Source organism: Halichondria panicea, chromosome 17 (genome assembly GCF_963675165.1).
Source record: "Halichondria panicea chromosome 17, odHalPani1.1, whole genome shotgun sequence".
Classification (NCBI taxonomy): domain Eukaryota; kingdom Metazoa; phylum Porifera; class Demospongiae; order Suberitida; family Halichondriidae; genus Halichondria; species Halichondria panicea.
Genome location: NC_087393.1, coordinates 2,490,124 through 2,515,578, shown reverse-complemented (window position 1 = coordinate 2,515,578; position 25,455 = coordinate 2,490,124). Strand labels below are relative to the sequence as shown.

General features: G+C 39.5%; 3 protein-coding genes across 4 annotated transcripts; 1 reads left to right on the top strand and 2 right to left on the bottom strand.

Moving 5' to 3' along the window:
- Window positions 1-23: 23 nt before the first annotated feature.
- On the bottom strand, window positions 24-13,791 carry LOC135351210 (uncharacterized). The gene is made up of 18 exons (XM_064550165.1): window positions 13,719-13,791; window positions 13,099-13,236; window positions 12,929-13,029; window positions 9,019-9,189; window positions 8,073-8,243; window positions 6,998-7,168; window positions 6,778-6,948; window positions 6,426-6,599; window positions 6,137-6,307; window positions 5,910-6,080; window positions 5,575-5,745; window positions 5,214-5,381; window positions 4,962-5,126; window positions 4,201-4,899; window positions 1,603-2,361; window positions 817-1,364; window positions 270-423; window positions 24-215 (listed from the first exon to the last, which is right to left on the bottom strand). Exons 1-18 carry the CDS (start codon window positions 13,781-13,783, stop codon window positions 211-213), a joined length of 4,173 nt encoding a protein of 1,390 aa, XP_064406235.1. The 5' UTR covers window positions 13,784-13,791; the 3' UTR covers window positions 24-210.
- A 2,697-nt stretch (window positions 13,792-16,488) lies between these two features.
- LOC135351216 (uncharacterized) lies at window positions 16,489-19,274 on the bottom strand. Of its 2 annotated transcripts, XM_064550171.1 has the most exons (3): window positions 19,005-19,274; window positions 17,087-18,426; window positions 16,489-16,569 (listed from the first exon to the last, which is right to left on the bottom strand). In XM_064550171.1, exons 1-2 carry the CDS (start codon window positions 19,185-19,187, stop codon window positions 17,098-17,100), a joined length of 1,512 nt encoding a protein of 503 aa, XP_064406241.1. In that variant the 5' UTR covers window positions 19,188-19,274; the 3' UTR covers window positions 16,489-16,569; window positions 17,087-17,097. The 2 variants fall into 2 exon arrangements, with proteins under 2 accessions (XP_064406241.1, XP_064406240.1); XM_064550170.1 differs by lacking the exon at window positions 16,489-16,569 and having other exon boundaries at window positions 16,979-18,426; window positions 19,005-19,273.
- A 52-nt stretch (window positions 19,275-19,326) lies between these two features.
- On the top strand, window positions 19,327-25,445 carry LOC135351215 (uncharacterized). The gene is made up of 6 exons (XM_064550169.1): window positions 19,327-19,603; window positions 20,591-20,920; window positions 21,426-21,809; window positions 22,433-22,520; window positions 23,628-23,878; window positions 24,972-25,445. The coding sequence occupies exons 1-6, from the start codon at window positions 19,438-19,440 to the stop codon at window positions 25,322-25,324; spliced, it is 1,572 nt and encodes a 523-aa protein (XP_064406239.1). The 5' UTR covers window positions 19,327-19,437; the 3' UTR covers window positions 25,325-25,445.
- Window positions 25,446-25,455: the final 10 nt, after the last annotated feature.

The window sequence follows — 25,455 nt, the reverse complement described above, 5'->3', positions numbered from 1 at the left end:
CAATAATTATTGTTTCTAATCAGTTTGAATTGCGACACAAAATGCGACACAAAATTCAATACATATGGATATGTACATAATTGCCATATCATTAATGTTCGTTTTCTAATCGGTGAGTCCACAGTTGCTAGAAGAGATCTATATCTACCTAATTATACTAACATGCAGCAATCAAATTAAGTTAGCACATCTTTCTTTGGTGTTTTACCATCAGTCTGCAATATGAACGATGTCAGAACCACAAAATAAAATATAGATCTATATCTTACATGTAAGTTGGCATTTGGATCCACGATATCCAGTTGGGCAGCTACACCTCTTGTAGACACGCCCTCGACGAGTTATAAGCCTGCAAATCCCACTATTCAGGCAACCACACTCATTGGGAGCCGATGTAACTGCCGATGTAACTGGGGGTGCTTCCTGTACACAAGAAAACGATTTCACGAGTCTATCAACACACTTCAAGGGCCACTGGTAGTAACCTGAAGATCAATCTACAGTATAGTATACTGTAGTGCTAAAAACTGCATTTTGGAAATGTTCAAGGCTTCGAAAACATGCGATACTTATTTAATATGTGATACCTCGATTAAATGCTGCAATTTCAATGGGAGATTGTACAGGCCTTGAATAAAAGCCGATTCATTGCGCAATACAAAAATGTGTATATATGACAACTGCATGCTCACATCATTATAGCAAGTAAACAGTATACACGACATGTGTTGATACATGCAGTATTAATGTATTTTTTAACCAGTGAGGCTACGTTTGCTACAGTACAAGGCATACTGGTAAATGCAGTTTGCAAACCTTGATGATAGTGACCGTTTTGTCAACTGTCAAGGTATTGCAGCCATTTTCAGACAGGATGGTGAGTGTTTTGATGCCATGGGAAAGCGAATCTGGTACAACAATTGGTACAGTCACTGCAGACGACTTGAATGCAGGCACAGTAATTTCAACTTGTTCCGAATGAACTGATAAATCAAGAATTTTAGCTGAGAGTTTGAATGTCGAAGGAAACCGATTGTTGTTATGTATTGTTACACTGACTTCCGCAGTTTCTTGCCCTTTTAGCTCCAATAGATCGTTCGGATCATCAATTTCAAAATTGTATTTACCCTCTCTAAAGGTAACTTTTTTGATACTGGTCTGAAATGGTGTACCGAGAGAGTCGGTTCCACTGATCTGATATGTGTATGTTCCACTGGGAAATGTTGCATTGCCAGAGAACATTTGACCACATCCGTTCATTGGGATTGTATGGAGGATTTCTCTCCTTGGATTAATCAGGTTAAGATTAATTGTACCACATAAAGATGCCTTTGATGTGAGCAGCGTAGCAGTGCCACTGGAACCTGCAATTAATAGAACATAAAAGTACCCTATAGCATGCATGCAGGTAATTATTTCAAGGGTATAAACTTTCGCGAAATGACCGATAGAAAGGTTTTCGCAGATTGCGGAATAGCAGCCTTTCTGCAGCATGTATTGCATGCGATACTAAATTCGTGGGTATAAATAATCGCAGTACTGAACATCGAGAACATTTATACCTTTGAAATGTACACGCTATATATACGGTAATTAACTCACATTCAGTCGGAGGAACACTTGTCCGATTTGATCCTTCTATATTGTTGAAGTAAAAGATTGTGGCATCAATCACAATATCTTCATAAACCGACACTTCTAGCATTCCAGTGTCAGCACAAGCCTGCCACTCTCCAAACTCAGGGTTGGGCCTAGCATGAACAGCTACTCCCCCCTTTGAAGCAACTTCAATAGATTTTCCTGAGGGACTAATGAGGGTAACCGTGCTGTTAGCTTCGCCAGAAAATTTGAACATAGATGCCAGTTGTGATACTCGGAAGGAGCTACATTTTAAAGAGATTGAAGGAGCTCTTTTTTGCCGTTCATCAATGAAAATTCCACATTTTTTCTCTTTATATGACGAAACAAATCTTGCAAGAGTCCAATTACTATACGGATTCACAACAGTTCCTTCTGTTTCTTCTGCAACGTACTGATAGACTCCATCTTCAAGAAAAGAATGATATGATACAAAGAAATGTATGCAAATAAATTCTTTTTTAGCCAATGAAGTCACATTTAGCTTGAGGTCCTTGTTTTTTGAAGGCGCATCTGTTAGAACAATCATCTGAGATCCAGGCCATAGCAATGGACCATCTTCGTCTTTTATAGTAAACTCTAATGCATCTAGCATAGCATCAAGAGCGTACTCATTGATATCACCGCCAGATTCGGGTATAGCCTTGAGAGCAGTAACATTGTTGTAAAATGAAAGAAGCTGTTCAGCATCCTCAGTATATGCCACGGTAATTGGTCCAATACCTGCGGACAATAGTACAATTTCGTCAAGACATGATAATTATGCATGATCGTATACAAAATATACCGTGGATTACTAGCGCTTGTTGCCCATGCAGTGAGTGGGCAGATCAAAGCAATCCAGTGCTCTGTATATGGCATGTTGCATCACTACCATAGCAATCATATATTGCACTGCAATATGCCATAATTATAATGCAGTGCATCTGTTTTGAACTTATCCCCCACCCTCCCCAATAACTCAGGCTACTACCTTTTGCACTAGTTGTGGGAAGAACACCTAAGAATTTACTATGGAATTCATGAATTCACTCAAAACACATGTCTTTTATTACAGGGAAAAACTTGACCAATCAAAAGAGTTTGACGTCATTGGGCAACAAGTTAGTTATTGCAGGCGGTCAAGTAGTGCATGTGTTAACGGGTTTTTATTTGCAAACTAAAGCTTTGGGAAGAGAGGAGCTAATGACACAAAAATCTTTGAGGATAGAAGCACACATAGAAGTTTAGTGTTACTGCCAGTAAAAACTAGCCATAACTCGAGAAAAGCTTTAGTTTGCAATCCAAGAACGTGGTTAGAAGCCCATAGTGTTTGTCGCATTGCAACCATTGAGCAGTTACACACCACACACACACACACACACACACAGTCAGTTGTCGGAGTGAATACTGTCCCCCGTAAATATCCCCCCCCCCAGATATTATTCACTAGAGAAAATTTTCTTCCACCTCCCTGGAAAAAAGTATCCAGTAAAGTGCCAGCAGCCCCCCTCCCCTAGTGAATTTTGTTGTCCCCACATCAGCCATGTACAAAAAAGACTTTCAGACACCAGAAAATAATACCGAAGAGGAAGTGTGTGCAATACTTTAAAAGTGGAGAGAGGGAGTTTATTCTAGATAGACTCCTGGGCCTCAGGGCAGCAACATGAGTCGTGAGGAGTGGAGACAAGTTCCACCAACTTCCCTAGTGGTTAGAATGTTGAACATTGAGGGCGAGCAAAGTGAGCATAGATAAATGTACATCCGTAGATGCTGATCAATCAAACGACGTCATTGAGTAAGGTAAAGAGCATATGTTTTGTTTTCTTCAATCAAGCAACTATGATACGATACAAACATAACATACATACATGTATGTTATACATGTGCAAGTTGCTAGAGTGCATGTCAGTTGTAGAGTGTGAGGCTCGCCCAATAATTATTATAATAATTATTATTTTAAGTTTGCAGCCTGCAATCAGTTAATAAATACAAGAAGACACAGTTTAATTATTATAAAGGCCGTTCAGTAGATACTAGCCCTTCCTACTCTTCACTTAGTACTTCATACAGTCTAAAGTCTATATAATTATGAGCTACAATAATGCAAATTTGTCGGTTATCTGACGCTATTAAAATTTGCTGGTATATAGGGGACAAAATTTGCTAGTGAATAATTATTGCCCTGGGGGGGGGGATATTTTGGAGGGGGACACTACACCTCAAAGTATTTATGCGAGTACAGTGCATAATATATAATTACATATAGCTGGTGATATTCATCTGGAGGGATTATCGAGAATGTGAGACTTGGATGGTTCCACTTCCTGGATGTTATTTTTAGAATTGTAAAATTAAATGTAACATGCTAGTTTGGGTTAATTGCGGCTGCCTACTTTCCAAGGCAGCTAACTAGCTAGGTCATGCGCTATTATTCTAAAGAAAGGAAGTTATCACTTGTCACAGGGACATCGATCAGGCTATACTCAAATATAACTGAGCCCATAGATCCCATTTGCGTGTAATACTATGCTAAAAATCCGAGTTTCTACATACAAAAGCTCACAAAACATGAATACTCACTTTCATCTGGAACATTGGCTTTTTCTGATCCTAAATCGTTGAAGGGAACAAGCATGTAGCAACCTTCAGACGTAGCAAACTCTTTCTCAGCGTGGACAAACTCCAAAATGATTCTCTTTACAGCATCGATTTCTTCCGACATGCTACCAGTGGTATCTACAACGAATGCCAAACATGGAAATAGAATATCCTCTACACCTAAATCAAATCCAAAAATGCTCTTCAAGTTACTAGAGTTCAAACATTTATAAAATTCGCAAGCCGAGCCGATATTTTGAATTCCTCCTAACGGACATTCACAATTTTCGTCTTCATCAGATTGTCGTTTAGGTCTTGTTTTTTCAGCATTACACAGTAATTTACCCACAAGCTCTCGAATATTTGATATGTCCTCATTCTTTGAATTCACTGAAAAAGTGGAGACAATTTCATCCGCTAACTTTTGAATGTCCTCAGCTGTTTTGTCTTCTTTACATAGTTCGTTTACTTGTCCAATCTCATTCATTGCAACAATAAAACCGTTATAGTTTTTATCAGAAGGTTTCACACCCAGAATATCGACTAGCGTTTCAAAAGCCGCGATAAAAATACAAGTGTTTTCAGAAAATGTCTTATCGTTTAAGGAGCTGACAATCGACCTTGCAATTTCTTCAACATCCTTGTCAAAAGCCTTCATAGGACAATCAGTGCTTACAGTCCCTATATACACACATCATAATTATAAATTAGACTATTGGACATAGTTATGGACAAGTATTTACCTAGACAATTTGGTGGTGATCCAGACCATCTTCCATTAGCTGTACAGTATCGATGTTCAGTTGCAATGTTAGTTCCACAAGTGTAGGTAGCAATACCACCAGGTCGATAAGTTGACACAGATACATTTCCTTCAGTAGGAGCAGTCAGAAGTGGACACATCAGCTCTGAAAATGGCGAAGTGAGTATACATATTGCTATATCTATAAATTAAATCATGCATATACACTATGTCACTATGTAAATACGTATACCTTGACAAGCAGGGTCGCTTCCAGACCAGTTTCCTTGTTTGCAAATACGATCAAATGATCCCAATATATAGTATCCACTGTCACAGGTATACACAGCGATACCGCCATCATAATAGGACTGGACCTTCAGCTGACCATGAGGTGGAGTACTCAATCTTGGACATGTCACTATACAATCAAATCGAAAGGAAAAGGTTGAATTCGAAGTTAAACTACGTAGCTTGGTTATAGCTAGACAGATCAAGTCATTGTGTAATGTACATGCAATGCCACCGCTATCTCTATCTAAATATACCACAGTGTCAATGTAATAATGATCTAAGTTCGATCTAAGTACCTAATTACATTGACGGATAAATACCATTGCAAGATGGTTGCTTCCCAGACCAAGTTCCATCAAAAAGGCAGTTACGAGTAGGTGATCCAACTACTCCATATCCAGTGTTGCATGTGTATGTGGCAGTAGCACCAACATCAGGAATGTTCACACCGACTTTACCATCACTTGGATTGTTTAACGGAGGGCACACTCCTACAAATATCATGCATGGACCTCTGATATAGGACCCTCTATTACGACACAGCATGCCTCTTTAAATTATAACAAAGGACAGTCAATGCTTCTACCTCAAGCCTCCGATATACAAACGAAAAACAAACAGTATATATAATTATGTTCCAGTATTGTAAACATACGGATGCATTCTGGGAGGCGTCCACTCCAAGTTCTCGAGGTTTGGCAGCGTCGGGTAGAGTCTCCAGACAATCGATATCCATCATGACAAACATACATTGCATTCTCCCCAACTAAAAGAGATACTGCTGAAACTATACCATTTCGAAGCTGATCAGGGTACAAGCACAAACCTATGCACAATTCATGGTAATAATTTCTATCGAATGAAATCTAAAATTAAACGTACCGATACAAACAGGCACCTCCTCAGACCAGTTTCCAGTAGCAAGACAGGTACATCTGGATAAGCCAGACAATTCGTAGCCGTTGTCACAGGTAAAAGTAGCCACACCTTCAACATTGTGTGTACTAACCGACACATCACCATTTACAGGGGGGTTTCTGATGGGGCACACTCCTGAAGTCAACAAACAAACAAACATTAAAATTAGCATGAACTGCACTCTTTAACATTCACAGAGCTACACTAAAACTTCAGTTAACAGTAACATTAATTTAGAAGTACAAGCACTCACTTTCACAAGTAATATCCGATCCAGACCAGATTCCAAGAGAAGAACATGTTCGGAGAGAAGATTCATCAGACAGCTCATACCCACTATTACAAGTGTAGGTAGCAGTGCTTCCAGGAAAATAGGTATTAACAGACACGGCACCATTTTCTGGACTGCTCAGTGCAGGACAAAGATCTATTACAATGCAAAAGATACCGTATGGTACATGCATGTGGGCAATTTTTGTACAATTTTAGCATTCATCAAAAAATAAAAATACCCATACTATAGCGTTACATCACTATTTTTGAACATTTGGTACAAAATTGTTTAAATGGAATACTTACTGCTGGTATTCAGAGTTAGCACTCACTATGACAACTTGGTGGTGATCCAGACCAGCTCCCATCAACGGAACATGTCTCCGTTGCTGAACCTAACAGTCCATACCCACGATTGCAGCTGTACACAGCTCTGCCTCCTCCAAAATAAGAGTTAACAGACACTTGACCATTACTTGGATTACTCAGCGTAGGGCAAATTCCTACAAATAATAAAAAATTAGGTTATAACTCACAAAAGCATGCACCTACTTTGGCACGTGGGGACTGATCTGGACCAGCTTCCACTGGAAGAGCAAGTACGAGAAGATGTGCCAGACAATCCATACCCATTGTTGCAGGTGTAAGTAGCTCTGCCGTTAACATTGTAGGTACTCACACTGACAACACCATTGCTCGGAGATGTTAGTGCAGGGCAGACACCTGAATCAGAGATTAGAGAGGAAAGAGATAAGAAACTAAATCACGTGAGTTTATGTGTTCAACATAAAAGCGTTTAGGCACTCCTCGTTGCTATAAAAATGGCGGTTTAATTAGTGAATAAAACAAAACAGGCCCATGGGAAGCTAGGTGACTCACTTAAAGAAGAGTCATGATCATATAATTGACTGCCACAGATTTTTTTTAAGTGGCAATAAAATCCAGAACGCCAGATTCCCTGGTTTATTGGCTATGCTAGCGAAAGCAAATTGGTTTTCATAAGATGGTTCAGTGATGGGTTAATGTTAGCTATGTATTCTATGGACTGATACCTTTGTAAAGGCTAGGTCACTTTTATACTAAAAGAATATCGATTTTTAGCATACAATTTTGTTCCAGGACCGGTATACAAGAGGTCAATAAAGTTGAAGTGATCAAACAAGCTGCTGTCTCTTTAGTTTGGGTTTTTTTAGCTGAGGAGCTATTTCACTTCCCAACGGTATACTCTAGCAATTTTGTTTTATATGTAGATCTAGCAGCGGGAGCAGGTCTAGAAATACATGCAGTCCCACAATTTGAAGTATTTCACAGAACTTGCAGTAAATTAAGACACTCCCATTTTGGCCCGGGCAACAAGGATTGTCCACGTTTATGCGTTCACGTGATCTAGTTTCATATCCCTCTTCTCTGCCTGAATTGAACATCACTCCTATAACAGCGTACATGCATGCATGCAATGTGACACAGGGATTTGAATCCTATATAGCCATATAATGGGTGACTCGATCCTTAGACGTATCTCATAAGATTTCCCACATTGACTTCACATCAGTATTTTACATCCGTGCATGATCTTACATATAATTAACATTTATACAGCACATCATGCATGCATGTATATACTCACGAATACATGACGGCTGCCTTCCACTCCAGGATCCTGAGCTTTGACATACACGTGGTGACGATCCAGATAGATGATAACCAGAATTGCAATAATAAGATGCAGTGTCTCCAACATAAGTGGACCGTACTGACACAAAACCATTTGATGGTCCAGGTGGATTTCCACAGACAACTATATACAATGTTGTGCATGTGTACATGTGTGATAAATGTGATTATAATTATAGCTTATATCCAGTGTGTGGGGGGGGGTGTCCCTAAACACATGTCAACTTCCCCCCCTCCCAGTAACAGTATATATATAGTAACATGTACAGGATAGTTATTAACTGCAAACATTCAAAAAAAATCTGCGTGATTCATCTTTCCCAAAAATATATACCGTTGTACCAAGGGGCATATAAAGAGAAGAGGGCATGCAACTCGCAATGTATATTATTGTGTATGAGTCATATTATTGTGTATGAGTCATATTATTGATGAGTCAGCAGGATATGCTTATATTTAGCCAACCACCCTCTAGGGAATAGAGTAAAAACGAGGCTATTCTAGAGTATAAAGTGCATGTGCAATAAATTATTGTCTATTTTAGACATACGCCTATGTGTCCATTGATAATACGATAGATTGTAGTTGCATGCCCTCTTCTCTTTATACGCCCTTGGTTGTAATAACTATATACTACCCTGGCATACGCTACAATTATAGGTAATGGCTTGTTGCATGCATGCATGCATGAAATGACACAAACTGATTTATCGCTATGTTAGTTCACTTATAGAGCTAGACAACTGATGCATTGTACAACAAGAAATATGCATATACATTATTACGGATGGATTTATATACATTATTTTACTACTGAGCTTGCATACTGATGTGCTCACGATCATAAAATACATACAACATACCCTATAATTGCGTTATAATTATTACAATGTAGTTACCGTGACATATCGGTTCACCCCCAGACCAAGTACCATCAGACCGGCAAGATCGACTTGATGAGCCACGTAAAGCATATCCACTGTCACAACTATAGGTAGCCCTATTCCCTTCTATACGAGATGGCACAGACACACGACCATTACTTGGGTGACCCAAACTGTGGCATTCTCCTGCAAAGGACAGTATCACACACAATCATGCAGTTACATGCATAAATTATGTCAACCAGGATATAACCATCAGGATTGGAAACGAAAGCAATATCGTAGTACAATCCGCGTTTCCCCACAGTTTAGTCGCTATATCATTGCTATTTATAGAGGACCTTAATTTAGATGTTATAGCTGCATGTATACATGCAGTCAGTTTCCAGATCTGGATCTTTCCTTACATGCAGAGATATAACATTTCAAACATAAGTAAACATTCATGAAACAATTATTGCTACAAGTACTAGCTCTGCCAATCCAAATTATACAACCAAGTCCCATGTACTAGATATAACAAGATACTCATTGCTTATAGAACATTCACCCTGTGCGTGAGATTCATTGCACAGCAAAACGACAATAACTTTTTATCGTATAATGACCTCATTATAACATTATCATTATAACATTATCATTATAAAATATCGTGAACCATACAGGAATGATCATGAATCTAGAAAGCAACGATTAGTAAACAGTTTTTTTTCGCCTTTAAAGATCACCTACAAGTAAACAATAACTAGCCTATTATTTTTCAATTACTGCATGTCTCATTAGCAATTAAAGCAGTCTATGGAAGTGTCTAGTTCGCTCAAACAGCTCATTTTTGTGTCCACACACACACCAATCATTCTACCCCTGCTATGTGCTACGCACACACGGGGTAATTATATGTCATGCAGGTAGAACAAAAATATGTGCAATCAAGTGTCAACCCTATAACTCTCTTTGTAAATAGTTTTACGGGCCTACATTGAAGGGGGAAAGAACGTATAGTGTCTACATATAGCCAAGTTCTGTGTTGCAGTGAAATTAATTGCGCTGCATTAACCACCGCAATAATGCTGTACAAAATCCACAGTCTTTCTCCAGAAAAATATTAGTACAGCGAAGTGCTAAGAAGCTATCAAGTGAACAGACATAAAGACCATCAAGACAATGGATGATCAATACAAAAAAATTGTAGATGTAGATGTGTAGAGCTGCACATACCTTAAGGTGGCATATTTTTGCTAGTATTAATTTCTGCTATTTCTGCGAATGAGAGTAAAATCGCAAAAATGTATACTCGCAAAATGCAATGAATTCACTTGCGAGTCTTAGGAACGCTATGAAAACATTAATTTCACAACTTAAGCAGGATTTAGCAGAATTTAATACCAGCAAAATGAGCTAAATAGTGAAAACGCAAACAAATCTACCTGTGAAAATAATATGTCACCTTAAGGTATACATGCAATGTTGTCTATTGCACTGATTTCTGTTTCCATGTCACGTTATCTCTGGAGAGATTGGCTTTTTTCTGCCTGAAATAATGTAACTATAGTTTTGCCAACTTTTGGGCTTCCTATTCTTCTCTTCACCCTTGACTGTAGCTATATATCCATCAGCTAGAAAAGCAATACAATAGTATTTAGATTGCAGACTCGCAAGCCAGCACTTTTTGCAACAGTGACGGCTCGCGAGTCTATTACGTTGCACAACCAGTGCAGCTTGTCAACTTTTAGCAATGGCGAACGTACGTAACGACGCCCCTTTTCAATGATTGTGCGGTACATTTTGCAGGTTGTCATGTAGAAATTCTTGAAATTCCATCATTCTGAAATTCAACACGAAAACCTGGCTATAGTCACCATACGTTTTTTCCTCCCTTCAACGTATATGGCCTGCGATACTACATTGTACCATGGTTGAACCAAGATTCAGCTGACTGTGTGGTACAGTACCTCACCACCTGCTCTATAGTTTGCCTTTACAGAGAACTGTTGTAATTATTGTTGCTACTAGGTTATCTGATAATTCTCTATAAACTTGAAAAAAAATCTACCGTAATAAAGTTTACGTTGAGAGAGGCTATCCATGCTACATGTATGTGTTAGTTATTGCCCAGCCAGAGTGCAACATGCCATATATTGCACTGGAGCAACATAATGCCCAAGGGCATTATGTCATCCAGTTCAATACATGGCATGTTGCACGAGGGCGCCTGCAATAACTAACTTGTTGCCCAATGACGTTAAACTCGTCTGATTGGTCATATAAAAGCCGTAATAGTAAATTTTTAGGTTTTCTTCACACTTCTAGTGCTAAAAGTAGTAGCCTATAAAAGGGACCAAATGAGTTATTAGGTGGGATGGTGGGGCATAAGTCCCGATCTCTTACAGAAATCTACTGCATTTACACACAGTGCAAGTGCATATAATCCCAGTGCATCATGCCATATTGCAATATATGGTTGCTATGGTAGTGATGCATCATGCCATATACTGAGCACTGGATTGCTTTGATCTGCCCACTCACTGGGCAACAAACTTTTTTAACGCACAGATTAGCAGCCAGGCAAACTAACAGGCAGATAAATACACTGACATACTTCAATAACCCATGCCTCCTACTTACAAGGGTTATAGAAAAAATGTTAAATGTTGTGGTAGATAAAAATCAACCTATAACTATGGTATAATTATATGTACGTGTATTGTATTCTACCGAGATTACGTCAGGGTTTCGTACAGAGGGGGGTACCCTGGAATTTCTCCCCCCAGCCAAAGTTCCCCCCCCCCCTAAAAATCTTAAAATTAATGATTAAATATAATTATTTCATAACAAAAAACTCCTTTAAAATGTCTACTCATCCTATAGACTAGCACACAAAAACACAAATTTTCTGGGGGAGGCAGACCCCTCAATTAAACATTTCCCCCTCCCGAAACCCTGCACGCCCACCCTCGCTTTTGAGTGAAAGTTCCCATAGGCTAATTTGCTTCAAGAATACGCCCACCAGGAAGCGATACAACAGTTGTCAAGAAAGGTTTAGCAGTTAATAATTGGTTAGCTCTGAAGATACTACCATAATTGATGTAATTTTTATTACAGCGCCACGCGAGTATCAGCATAATTTTTAAGGCCCTAAAAGAAGCGCCTACCGTTGCTGTAATTATTTTTCTGGCGCTTATAAAAAGGCTTGTTTGAGACATCAAGGCAATCATCTTGAATTTGACTTCCTTCACACTTCTGAACAGTTTCAACAGTTGTCTGATATGTAGCTACAGTCAATGAATGTTGTTCATGAGTCAGCTCTCAACGGTGCAGCTAGCTAGACTAGTGACTGAAATTGATCTAACACTCATTTTCTCTAACTAGCTGTAGCGCATAAGCGCTAGCTGGGCATAGCCCGGCACCCGTTCTGACGGGTGGCCGGGGGACACGTTTATACTGCACTGAGAAGTACGTACAGCCCAATCAGATTGCAGTACGTAGTATATATATATTTCTGAGATAACGATATTCATGGCTCAAAGATTGATATTCATAACCGGACATGCGGTTTATAATTTTATTCATGATGCTTACAGAGCAGTATTGCATAGCACAGCTAGATAAGCGCCACCATAATTTAGGCGCCAGTTGGGCTGTTCTAAAAGATGTGCCACTCAGAAGTGGAATAAATGATTTCTGGAGCTGTAATTATATATCAATTACAGCATCGATATAAGTATATGCCAGTTGTATCATAATTATAGTGTACAAGTGTACTCTTAGTGTAATCCAGGAGTACATGAATCAAGTGTACAAATTTGTAGATCTACACTCAAATTTGAAATCCGAAGTGAAAAAAACTACTGAATTTACGAAGTAAATAAATGGTACACTCTTGTTTTTCCCCTCTACTTATAATATCTGCATTTACAAAGCTTACGTTTACAGGAAGGTGCAGATCCAACATAACCAGAACAGCAAAATTTGTCAAGATAGTATTGCCTGCTGTATCTGGTTGTGTGTGCTGTGCTCCCTACATTCCTATATAATAATGCACACATGTGACAATTAAGATGCATGAAAATTACATGCACACAATACAATTTATACCTGTACCCAGTCCTCGAACACCTACTGAGCCAGAGAAAGCCACAAGAAGTGTAATATCGGTAACTCTGTCTCGTATATACTAAGGACGACTCCGATCTTGATACAGAACGACTCGCAGTTCTGCTACACACAGCAGCTCTGTAGAAAAAATCCAGTAAAAATTAAAAAATGGTGCAATATACATCACATACGTACTGTAAGATCTCTAATTAAGGCGACCCTCCAAATATGTGACACCTGCCAGCTTAGGCAATTTTCTGACCTCTAAAAGTAGCTATATATCGACAGCTGTGTTGATAATTATTTTTTAGTGTCGTGTCGTAAATGTAGCCACACTCTAGCCTCGATTCTAGCCCACTGGACAATAGTAAGCAGCCTAAAACCTGAAATTGAGGCAAGTAGACTAAATTAGTACCTCCAATTAGATGCGATCCTCTAAATATGCGACACCAGGACTTAACATCAACCTTCAAAAGAAGTTACCTTTTGGCTTCGTAAAAATTTGCCTTAATTAGAGGTCTATATGAATGCTTGCACATTTACGACATGTAAAAAATTTCCTCTGCATCATGATGCAGGCTATAATACTAGATCTAGGCAATATATAATTCATAGCTCACGATTCAGATCTTTGCGAATAAAGTAGAATTATTGCAAAAATTAGAAGCTTTCTCAGCAAATCCATAATGTTATGTGCATCTGCAGCTTGCATAACATAGTATATAGCATGCATGATACACTTATACTCATTTTATACACATCCTGATTGTGCATATCCTGAAATTTACTATTATATTTATGACACAATACAACACCAGAGGTGGTACAGTTCATATACACAGACCACATCAAGCATGTACTGCATGAGGGAGCACCTGGTGCATGCATGGAAAATTTGAAAATCTGCCAAATCAATATATGCCATAGACTGCCAGACAGTCTGTCCTAAGACCGCAAAAGTTATCAGACAGAAAGTTCCCAGTGTAGCGTAAGCCTCGTAAGAACAGCTATAAAATAATTATGTAATGAAAAGACAATCTTTAAAAGCGAGAGTCAAACTCCTGTATACAGTAAGATTGTTCAGCATCAGAGGATGACAACGATTTCTCTGTAAACTTCTATGTAGCTGGTGTTGCACGGTCATTGGAGACTGAAGGCTAAATGTATGCATTTCTCGCGCTATATTGATTATAACCAACCCGATCCCCAGTGATCCTCTCCATTCTGATAAGTTATCAGCTATACTGCATGTATAGCTATATAGAGTGTTCACTAGATTCTTGCCAGCTAGTACAGTGCAAGCTATATACATATACGTAACAGCCTGCTGAACCATATACTCTGTAAAAATGATGTGTATAGTTTTCACAACAAAGTGCGTGACTGTTGAAGCACAAATGTCAGTTTTCGCCTGATATTTGCTACACATGAAAACCACACATGAAAAACCACACATTCCATTTTTTACAGTGTACTCTACCTAGCTAATCATAAATCCTGGTCCAATTAACCAGTCAACAGACAAACAGCTAGTCAGGTCACCTGAGCCAATGTGCTAACACTTTCACCATGGTTACGGCTTCGTCAGAATGGAGGGGATCACTGGGGATAATGATTCAAAGTAGTCCAAGAAATGTAGAGTGCTGATTGATTGTGTGAATGTGAAACTGACCACTATAGTTAGTAAACAGGTTGTGGTGTATAATTAATTAAGCCTAACTTCTCAACAGATGTAACATGTTCCCGGGGACTATAGAGATTGGTAGATAATGCTTAAATTGCCTATAATTATACCCCGTTGCGTGCGCAGCCAAGGTGGAGTGATTTGTGTGTGTGTGTGAGTGTGTCAAAGGCGACAAAAACACTGTTCTCTATGCTTTATAGATTCACGATCATTCCCGATTCACAATCATTCCCCATAATGTTACAGTCATTACGGTAAAAATTTATATCTGTTTGCCGCTGTGCAATGAAGCTCAACGCACAGGGTGAATTGCTCTATGAGTATCTTGTTTCCTACATTATTCATCAGTGTAAACAAGCACAGCATATCGAACCACATCCCGATGACGTCCCACATCGCAACGATTTATGTCGGTATATAATTATAAGTATAGAACTCCAGTCTTAATACTGACCTGTATTTAAAGTGTGCCTGCTAGCCAGAGGCTAGTCTCATGGATCAGCCGGACCTGAAGGACCAGCCAGAGGCCATATGCAGCGTAACTCACATCAAATAAAATGATTGATAAAACATAAGTTGTGCCAGCCTATTTACCTGAGACCGATTTAATTTAGGGGACTACTGAATAGATTTCGCTCGCTTACTATTATGTTGACAGGGGGTGCAGTAATTATGTCGGCACTGCATGTGGTAACAGAAACAAATGGCTATGATGCATGCCAGCCAATACGTAATGCAACCATAGATATTATCTATGACGCAACTTAAAAATATACGTATACACTATATAACTATACGTATATACTATTTTAGTACTTTAGTACTATAATTATACGCCTGGCTTACAGCCATCAATTTCTATGTTATGATGATGTCTATGCAGCTAAGCATTATATGTATTATTATGTCCACGACTTCACACAATTATTGTATGTCTCCACATGCAATTGAACATCCCATTATTATGGCTTTAAGAAAGGGACTCTCAGCAAAATTGAAAACATGTTGTTGAGTCCATGAGATATGGGACTTTTGCAGGGTCTCTCGAACAAAGCAGCCAGCTGCTGTTATGCTGCAATCAAATCATCTTAAAATACTAGAAGGCTTCACTCCCTAGAGTCCATGAGATATGGGACTTTTGCAGGGACTCTCGAACAAAGCAGCCAGCCAGCTGCTGTTATGCTGCAATCAAATCATCTTAAAATACTAGATTACCTAGAGTTCATGAGATATGGGACTTTTGCAGGGACTCTAGAACAAAGCAGCCAGCTGCTGTTATGCTGCAATCATTAAAAATTTAATACTAGATTAATTTGAAGGCTTCACTCCCTAGAGTCTATACATACCCACAACAATGCACTGCTATATATAGAGCTTGGAATACTACCATTGCATAATTATAGAGGGTATCATTTTCGTGGGGTAAAACATTTCTGGAGTCATTTGAAGTTGGCCTACTATGCTATAATATTATATGCTAGCTAACAGTGATTAATTTATTTATATAATTATAGACACTCTTCAAGAGTAGCTCTAGGACCAAATCCAACTCACCTTCACTGTGAATCGATGGGCCATTTCATCAAAAGGAATACGTTGTTAATTATAAACCACGTCTATATAGGTTTTCGTGGAGGTCAGCTTGCCCACAAAAATTAATAATGAATTTTTACCCCACAACAATTACCAGCTATACAAAATAATACTAACTCACCAATTCACTCTGTCAAGGTCCAGCATGCGAAATGTGTGCAAGATACTGCTTATTGACATGTGCGTGGACAGTACTGCATAATGCACGGCACAGAAAAAGGCTTTACTAAATCCAATGACTTATATCAATAGTGGTGTTTCAAAAAATAATGTGTTAGCATTCATGTCTACATGTACTTACGATATCAGCATGAATTCGTAGTAAAAGTTTCTTAGTTATACATTGCAGGCGTATCATAATGATATAGAAGCACATGCACAGTGACACTCGATCCACTATTATACAACTATAAGAAGGGTACACTAAATGTGGTCTATCTGGCTTAGAAAATAATATTCATAGCCCACAGCTCTGCAGGTTTCTAGTAACCTGCCCATAGGCCATATGTGTACTAACCCAGTTAGCGATCTGTGGGTGGTTGCTTAGTTAGTACACAAGTGTCCTATCAAACTGAATACCACAAAATTGTTCACAAATTACTGTTTCAGTTTCACTCTAGTACGAGTAATCACGAGTAGATATTAACAATGGTAGGTCACTGCACGCAATATTTATGAAAATAGCATAATAATTAGACTAGATCTACTCACTTGTTAGGATGTTAGGATCTTAGTACTACAGTATAAATATCAATTGAACGTGAAGAAGGCAGTGATGAGTCAACACTCATTAAGTGACAAAAGTCAATATAAGATCGAGTATCCTTTCTTGCCCATAGCTCATCAAGGCAAATACCTCCCGATAAAGATGAAACACCACTTTCATTTATAAATAAACCAGTCTCAAATACTACTCTTCCAGTAGTTGTTGATAGCACAAAGAAATCAACATGTGCCCTGCCCATGATTGTCACATGACTAACCACACTGTATAACTTTCCGACAGATATTATGAACATCTTTTCAACAGCTGCAATCGGTCTCAGAATCCGTTCTAAGATTGAATGCGAATAGACAACACCATCTTTAAGATTCCAAACACTTAATTTGTTTTCTTTTGGCATAACAGCAACTAAAGTTCTATCATTGCTAACGACAAAATTACTACAATCTGGATTACCAATATCGGACCAAGAAAATCCCTCAGGGCACAATATATGTGAGGGACCAGATAGCTGGAAGTCACCTTTGTCATTATAACTCAGCTCTCGAATAACTAACCCAACACCTATTTGAACAAACAGTTGATGTTCGTTACAAAACAGGCCATGCGTAGAATTTTGAACCTCGGAGATGGGAATGAGACGGACAGAGCGAATGGTAAATAGAGCACTTCTCACTAACTCAGGATCTGGTACGAAATGGAATTGAAGTTCTTCGATACCTGCCTCGTTAGTAGGTCCATCCAAAAGTTTCACAATATTGATAGTCCAAGTACCACTCTCTTGGTTGATATGCCTAACAGCCTTAACCACTATTCGACAAACAGGGCAGCCACCAAAGACAAAGTGAGCAGGGCTACAAATATCACCTTGCCACATTTTAGTTTGAAGTGGAGGATGAACAGGTCGAGATGAGTCGATGAGAGGATAGGGTATGAGTGTCCATGTGCCGTCATTGCCATAGAAAAGAGCACCTCCATTCGTGGACCATGACCAAAGGACCCTCATACTGCGGCTAATGTCATTAGCGTTCACTTCAAATGTACGCTTCTCAAAAGATGAGCCACAGAAATAATGTATGAAAAGCAGAGTGTCGTCATAAAACCACTTGAAAGATGAGCCGATTGGTAAAACGTGATGGCTTCGTGAGTATAGTGTCATAGTTGTAGGTATTGCCGTTCGTAGATGTCTTTCAAATTTTAAAGTTTTGATTGTCAATTCTCTAAATGATCTCTTCTCAGAGCAGATAACTGTCTTGTGCAACTTGAAGTATTGCGATCTCCAGTAAGACTTGCAGTTACCGATTAAACGCCGCCATCTTGTGGACACCTATAGCGGGGGAAAATAATTGGTAAGATCTACATGTGAAAAGTGCTTCAGAGAAGGTACATGTACATCCGGTTGTAGCGCTAGGCGATGACAATGGAGTAAAGTCGTGTCAGGAACAAGGCTAAGTATTACTTGATGCATTGTAGTCGAAGCCTCGAGGATACCTACAGTGCAGTGTAGTATCGATATAGCCACAGAAATGTTGTCTCGCTGTGGCTATATCAGCAAGACTAAGAGTCTTGGAAATGATATGGGATACTATATACGCAGATCTAAAGCACAGTCTATATACCGTATAGCAGGTAATTTTCGGGGGACAAAATATTCGTGGTTCAGCAATATAGAGACATTTCGTGGGTAATATTTTCGTGGTTGGAGCTTGCACTGCAGGTAAAGGTAGGCAAGGTCGCTTCATTCGTGGGTAAAATATTCATGGTCAGACCTCCAACCACGAAAACCACAAATATTTTGCCCCATGAAAATTACCCGCTATACGGTAGCTACGTATGTACACAAAACAAATGAATTTATGGCGAAATGTCCTTATATTTAACGTCGCCTTAATGCTTAATCCTCACCATCATACAACTGGTGATAATATCAGCTGGCTCCAGATATTCCAGTACCAATGGTACAACATCTAGGGGAAGGAGGACGATAAAGTCCCTGCACAAGAACTTGGGGAGCTCCTGCAACAGAGTCAGTTGCTCCTGATGAGAACAATAGGAAAATAGATTTCGTACCATGTCCAATGTCTCCATTTAACTTCCAACGTCAACATAGATAAAGTTTATAATTTCAATTGGCATAATTAACCAGGTTGTTATTAGGAAATAATCGTCACATGTACACTCATACAATGGTTCAAAGTGCAGTTACTCCTGCAAAGCATGTGACCTACATCCGGTAAAGGGGCGTGTGCTAAACAAAGACATAAAGCAGTTTTATAAGAAGTCCATTCTTCTTTACCTCACCCTCGACGCGACCTCACCAGCTCAAGCTCAAGATATCATGGCATTGTCTACGATGAACACTAGCACTGTTATGACTGTCGTGTCCTTGGCCATTCTGCTTCAGTTTAGAGCTGTGCTGTCACAGTTTAATTCGGACAGTGATTTGTGTCCCACTCCTATCAATGCAACTGATGAGACACTGACAGGAGCAGTCATGTCTCAACGTGAGTGCATTTAATAATGCAGTACAATTCTATATTCATGCACGCACTCTCGATCTCGTATATTAAATACAGCGCAAGTGTGAAATTAATTTTGCACTATACCTCACTTGCACTGCTGTCCCGTCACGTGGTTTTGGGTTACCGTAATACCTTGATTTAAGGCGACCCTCCAAATAGGCGACACCTAGGCCGGAGCTTCAGCAATTTTCTGATCACTAAAAGTAGCGATAGCTGCGTAGATAATTATTTTTCAATGTCGCGTTCTAAATAGAGGTAAATTTAGCCACTCCCTAGCCTCGATTGTAGCCCACTGGAAAATCAGTGTTTTTAAGCAGCCTGAAATCGAGGCAAGTAGACTCTGTAAAGTTACCTCCAATTAGATGCGACCCTCTAAATATGCGACACCAGGACTTTAATATAATTTTTCAACCTCCAAAAGAAGCGACCTCTGGCTTTGTAATTATTAAAAAGTGTCGCTATAAATCGAGGTCTTACGGTAACTGTTAACTGTGTGATGCTAGAAGCACGTATACATATGTTTGATTTGACGTGACAATTTACTCTGAAGTGTTTTGCAGTTATGTACTTGTTCCACACCTGTCCTGTACCTGTGCAGATCGCAAATTTCTTTTTTTGGGGTTTACAAAGTTGTCCTCAAGTTTAGCGCTTGTGTTCTTTTTTTCTCGGGAATAGTGATTGTAATCAATGAGCATCAAACATAGAATGTTTTGGTAACAGTATAATAATGAACATCACCTTTGAAAGTACAAACTCGGCTTTGTACTTGTGAAATTCCAGAAATTCAGATTCTTTCATTACCCCTAATTAGAGCTTGTGTGAGATGCTGCATGTAACTTGATGTGTTTAATATTTCAGTACAAGTGCAAATCTAAGAACCTTTAATGACAAACCTCCATCGCATGTACATGTGTAAGTGGTGTGCTTTTGACTACATCTATTTCTGTACACGCACGCACAAATGCACAGTACCTTGCAGCTCCGATTTCTCGGACTGTGACGTCCATGACTTAGTCAACATCTCCATGGACAGCTACACTTACTATGGTGCCATATCACAAGTAGTCATTTCCGTGTCAAACAAGACTAAGGAAGAAACGTACTATTACAGACTGTGCAGTATGCTCGGCGATACCAATAACGTTCGACTCCTAAAATGTTTGAACAGCAATGAGTCAAGTTTCAACACAGACCTGTATTGGAACATGACTGGGCGGAATGAAGTGATTGTGCGCGTGTATAGTGACTCGAGCTACTCTAATCTGGTGGATTGTGAACATAAAACAGTTTTAGTGGCAAGTAAGTGAGTGCTGTGTCCTAAGTGTATACCAGTCAATGACATAACTCGTAACTTAAGGCTGAATGCACTTTTTAGCCATAATAGAATTTCAAGTACCTTCGATCTCCCCACTATTGCACCACTATTATTATACATAGTGAAAGCTCTTGATAATCAATCAGTGTCGAGGTGCAGTGGTGTGTCAGAATCTAATGTATGTGCAAAATTATTTTGTCTGAGCATAATGTAGTATTGTACTCCAGCTCTATGTGGGTTGCTCTGTGGAATAGGTATTCTATTGCTCTGTAGGCGTGCTGGCAAATTTCAACAATAGAATACTGTAACAGTGTGTTGTTTTAAGGGCCTGAGTGCAGTAACAGTGGCTTTTTTCACTTGTGTACACAGACCTAGCTATTGTGACTACATTTTATCTGTATAGAAAAAACCATGTGTGAAGATGAACAATAAGGGGCACTCTTTAATGTATCGGGTTGGTCTAAATCCCAGTTTTGTCTGCTCTTCCAGATAACAGTGGTCTCAACTTGAAAGTGAAAGTCTCCCAACCCAAGCTTCAAAACATCCATTCCATTGGAGAACCCCTCGTACCCATTAAACCTGCCCTCGTCGGTCCAGTTTGTACCTCCTCTCTATCTAAGAAACACTATCAAATTGGAAACCTGACTTTCAAGTCCTCAGTAAACTTCACTAACTTCACTGACGTTCATTTCACGTATAACTTTGGAGATGGGCATACTCTTTATGTTTCCCAGAATCACAGCAATGTGTCTACAGTCGAGCACTTGTATAGCGGTAAAGGAGTGTATCATTACACTGTGGATGCACTGGTGGTGTTGGAAGATGATGAGCTTGCTGTACATTCTTCCAAACATAGCAACGTTAGTGTATACGGTAAGTGTGTTTTGGTCAGAGAGGTTGTTTGAGTATGTTGTGCAGTTTGTAAATAAATGAATAGGCCTGATGTTATTCCGTATGCAGGCATATGTCATATATAATTATATACATGACCGGATCAGCTAGCTTAGTTTAAAGATGTTCATTATTCAAGTCATTCAAAACCAGCTATGTGAATTGAGTTGCTATGTAGACACCTTGTTATACTCAATATCAGTTTGTGCTGCAAACAGAACATGTCAGGTGTGTGTATTGCATTCCTAAAGTGGGCCTACAAACATATTTTATTGTTACAGTAGTGGTCAACCTCTAATTGTGGGGAGATCTGATAATGGCTGATTTGTGGGACTGGTGTTAGTGTCATGTGTCATGCAAAGGAGGTCCAACATGCGTGCATGAATCACTACAAGGGCTAGTGTATTTAACATGGACATTATCACGTGGCATCAATGCACTGAACTTGTAGTGATTCGTGCACGCATGTGATGTTGGACCTCCTCGAGTGTCACGCCATCATACTGTGTAGTATAATAGTGTACAAAGCCATGAGATTTTCATACCGCTATTTTTCTGCCCTCAATGGTCCCCCACTTACAAAATGCTTGCGTTGCTATGTACAGAGACGCTGACTGAGCACACTATCAATGTTGGCAGATACAATTCCGTGAAAGTGGGTGTGTCTGATGTGGTCGTCACTCTATCTGGCAGGTAATGTAAACCGTACAGTACTGTACATGTTGTACATTTGGCTTTGTGGTAGTAAACCTCTCTGAGGCCGAGGGCAAAGTATGTTGCCACCTGTCCTGCCCTTATCACCAGTGTATAGCGAGCCCCGCCCCTCTTTTTGGCTCTGTAACACTAACTCATTTATCAAAACTTAGTGTACCCTCAAGGCAGTGATTTTATGGAATGTGTACTCCAGGGCTTATTTGACTAGAGTTGATGGCAGTTAAATCACACCTACCTGTAGTTGCTATGATATACATACCCACCGTGTGGGTGTGTCTGATGTGGTCGTCACTCTATCTAGCAGGCAATGTAAACCGTACAGTACTGTACATGTTGTACATTTGGCTTTGTGGGCTTTGTGGTAGTAAACCTCTCTGAGGCCGAGGGCAAAGTATGTTGCCACCTGTCCTGCCCTTATCACCAGTGTATAGCGAGTCCCGCCCCTCTTTTTGGCTCTGTAATACTAACCGATTCATTAAAACTTAGTGTGCCCTCAAGACAGGTATTTTATGGAATGTGTGCCCCAGGGCTTATTTAGCTAGAGTTTTATGGCAGTTAAATCACACCTAGTTGCTATGATATACCGAAAATTGGTTTAAATCCCAGTATTGAAACTCTACTGTAGGGGTACGGGTGTGATCATTTGAACCTCTATCCTCTAAAATATAATCTGCGAAAATTTTGTGCCTCAAAATAACCCCACTATACGGTAGTCCAAGTACAAAATGAGCTTATCGGTGGTGAACTGGATAATGCTGAGTGCTACTGTAGATACCAGTATTAATTATGGTTGCCAGATAGGGTCAAAGTTCACTGAGGCTACTATTTGAGAGCAGCTTCTATTGACTGAAGATGGGAATTTAAGTGCGACCGTTCACAAGAGTGGCCTCTGTCAAGCACATACGTTATTCATACAGATATAAAAAGTGAAGATTTAAAACTAGCCACATGACTGCATTTGATGGATGTCATTGGCTTGTAGGTCACATGATCAGCAATAAGTAAAGTGTTGAGCCTAAACCCAGTGAATACATCCATGCACGTACGGTTCATTCCCAACCTTGTACTATCTCTGCCCTGCTGCAGCTTCCCAGTGAAGTACTGCTGGTGTATGGTGTTCCCAAACAGTACAACATGCTCGAGAGTGCCTGAAATAAACTCAACCAGCAAAGGCAACATCACCTGCATCACAGTTCTTGAGCCACTTCAAAATCAAGCTAATGTTATGAGCACTGTGAAAATGAATTTCACCATGCCAGGAGCACATCGCATCATAGCAAACTTCACTAATTTTGTGGACTGCAAAAATGAAAGCTTCACCTTCAACGTTTATGCACGTGAGTTGTCTGTCTTATTGTTGCAAGTTGCTCACACCCTCTAACTACAACTTTCCACTGTTACTATGAATTATGTGGAACCTCTGAATAAAGAACAATTTGGGAACAGAGCTTTTGTCCTCTTTTCGAAGGTTATCCTCTGGTGAGAAGTTTATTCAATTGCTGACTTATAGATAGCATGTTAATGTATGTTCTTATAATTATAGTAATTTCAGTCCATGCCTTAGCTAGTGTCCATTAAGAGGTTGTCCTCTGGTGGGAGGGTCCGTTATGGGAGGTTCCAATGTACTTAGCAGCTCACTTTGAGGTGAATACATTAGTACATGTATATCCAAAAACTACGAGGTACGTAGAACATGGTTGTACCTATTCAGTTTTTTTTATTGTTGCCCCAAATTTCAAAGTGAAAATCAGAGTACATGTACATAGTCTTTTCAGACAGAATTGCCTGTAAGAGGGTTCTGTAGTTTAGTGAGTACAGTAGACTCTCGTTAATCCGGTCACCCTTAGGACCATGCAGCTTGGCTGGAATAGCGAGGTGGCTGTAGCTCAGGAAATAGCCGCGGCTTAAAGACGACCTTAGATTCAAATTACATTGAAAACCTTGTTTGGGACAGCCAGCACTGGCCGGTAAACGGAATAGCGAGTGGCCGTACTTCAGGGTGAGTTTTGTGCAGTAAACATATAGCTAGCATTCCGTGCCAAGCCAAATGGCCGGTATATCGAGGTGGCCGTACTTCAGGGAGCCGGAATAGCGAGAGTCTACTGTATATTAATTATACAGTATAATTGTTATACAGTAATAACATTATTGGTGGTTCCTAGTCCTAACTAGCCTTGTTCCCAACCCGATTTAGAGACAATTCGGCCTGAGGACAAGGCTAAGTCTTAACAAGAACCAGGCCATACTTTTCTATCAACTTTGTTGTTCAGCTAAAGTAATAGTTTGTATTATACATGTAGGAAGAGGTAATTGTTTTGCTAAGAGCTAAGGCTTAGGAAGAGACTAAGTTAACAACTGAATGATACGTTCGGTTAACCAACATGTATTGTTAATACACCCCCCCACCCACCCACACACACACACTCACAGCACCCTCACCTGTGGTCATCATCTCTAGCACAACAGTAGGTGTCCTAGCAGCACTTCTGGCCATCGTCGTAGTGGTGATAATTGTCATAGTCACTGTCATCATTCCGTACCGCCGATACAAATACAGAATGACTGAAACGGCTAACTTTAGATTTGTTGAGCTTTCTGAGTCAACAGCTACTATCAAAGGGAAAGTGAGAAAAGTTTCTCGCAACTTCGCGGACTATTTCAGGCCGAGTAAACAAGATAGAGTGGGATTAGTGAACACTGAGAGCAATGATGTGACTAGTAGTCCGCGTGACAGACTGATTAATCGTAATGTTGCCACATTTACTCCATATGATTCTCTGTGACGTACCTTTTATAGTTCCGAATTGTTCATTGTGTGTTTTATACAGTCATGTAGATAACAATTTTGTGTTTGATCACTGTATTTGTGCTATATATCATCTATAATAATTCTATCCAACTACATTTATATATT

Bases quoted from the DNA above. Each gene is read 5' to 3' on its own strand.
- LOC135351210 (XM_064550165.1), bottom strand. From the start codon at position 13,783: ATGGATTTGCTGAGAAAGCTTCTAATTTTTGCAATAATTCTACTTTAT. The intron at 7,169-8,072 runs GTGAGTATATAC...TCTCTGATTCAG, and splicing joins AAGGCAGCCGTCATGTATTC to GTGTCTGCCCTGCACTAACA. The intron at 5,127-5,213 runs GTATACGTATTT...CGCCATTTTCAG, and splicing joins AAGCGACCCTGCTTGTCAAG to AGCTGATGTGTCCACTTCTG.
- LOC135351216 (XM_064550171.1), bottom strand. From the start codon at position 19,187: ATGGAGACATTGGACATGGTACGAAATCTATTTTCCTATTGTTCTCAT. The intron at 18,427-19,004 runs GTGAGGATTAAG...CCCCCGCTATAG, and splicing joins TTATCACCAGTTGTATGATG to GTGTCCACAAGATGGCGGCG.
- LOC135351215 (XM_064550169.1), top strand. From the start codon at position 19,438: ATGGCATTGTCTACGATGAACACTAGCACTGTTATGACTGTCGTGTCC. The intron at 19,604-20,590 runs GTGAGTGCATTT...ACAAATGCACAG, and splicing joins AGGAGCAGTCATGTCTCAAC to TACCTTGCAGCTCCGATTTC. The intron at 23,879-24,971 runs GTGAGTTGTCTG...ACACACTCACAG, and splicing joins CACCTTCAACGTTTATGCAC to CACCCTCACCTGTGGTCATC.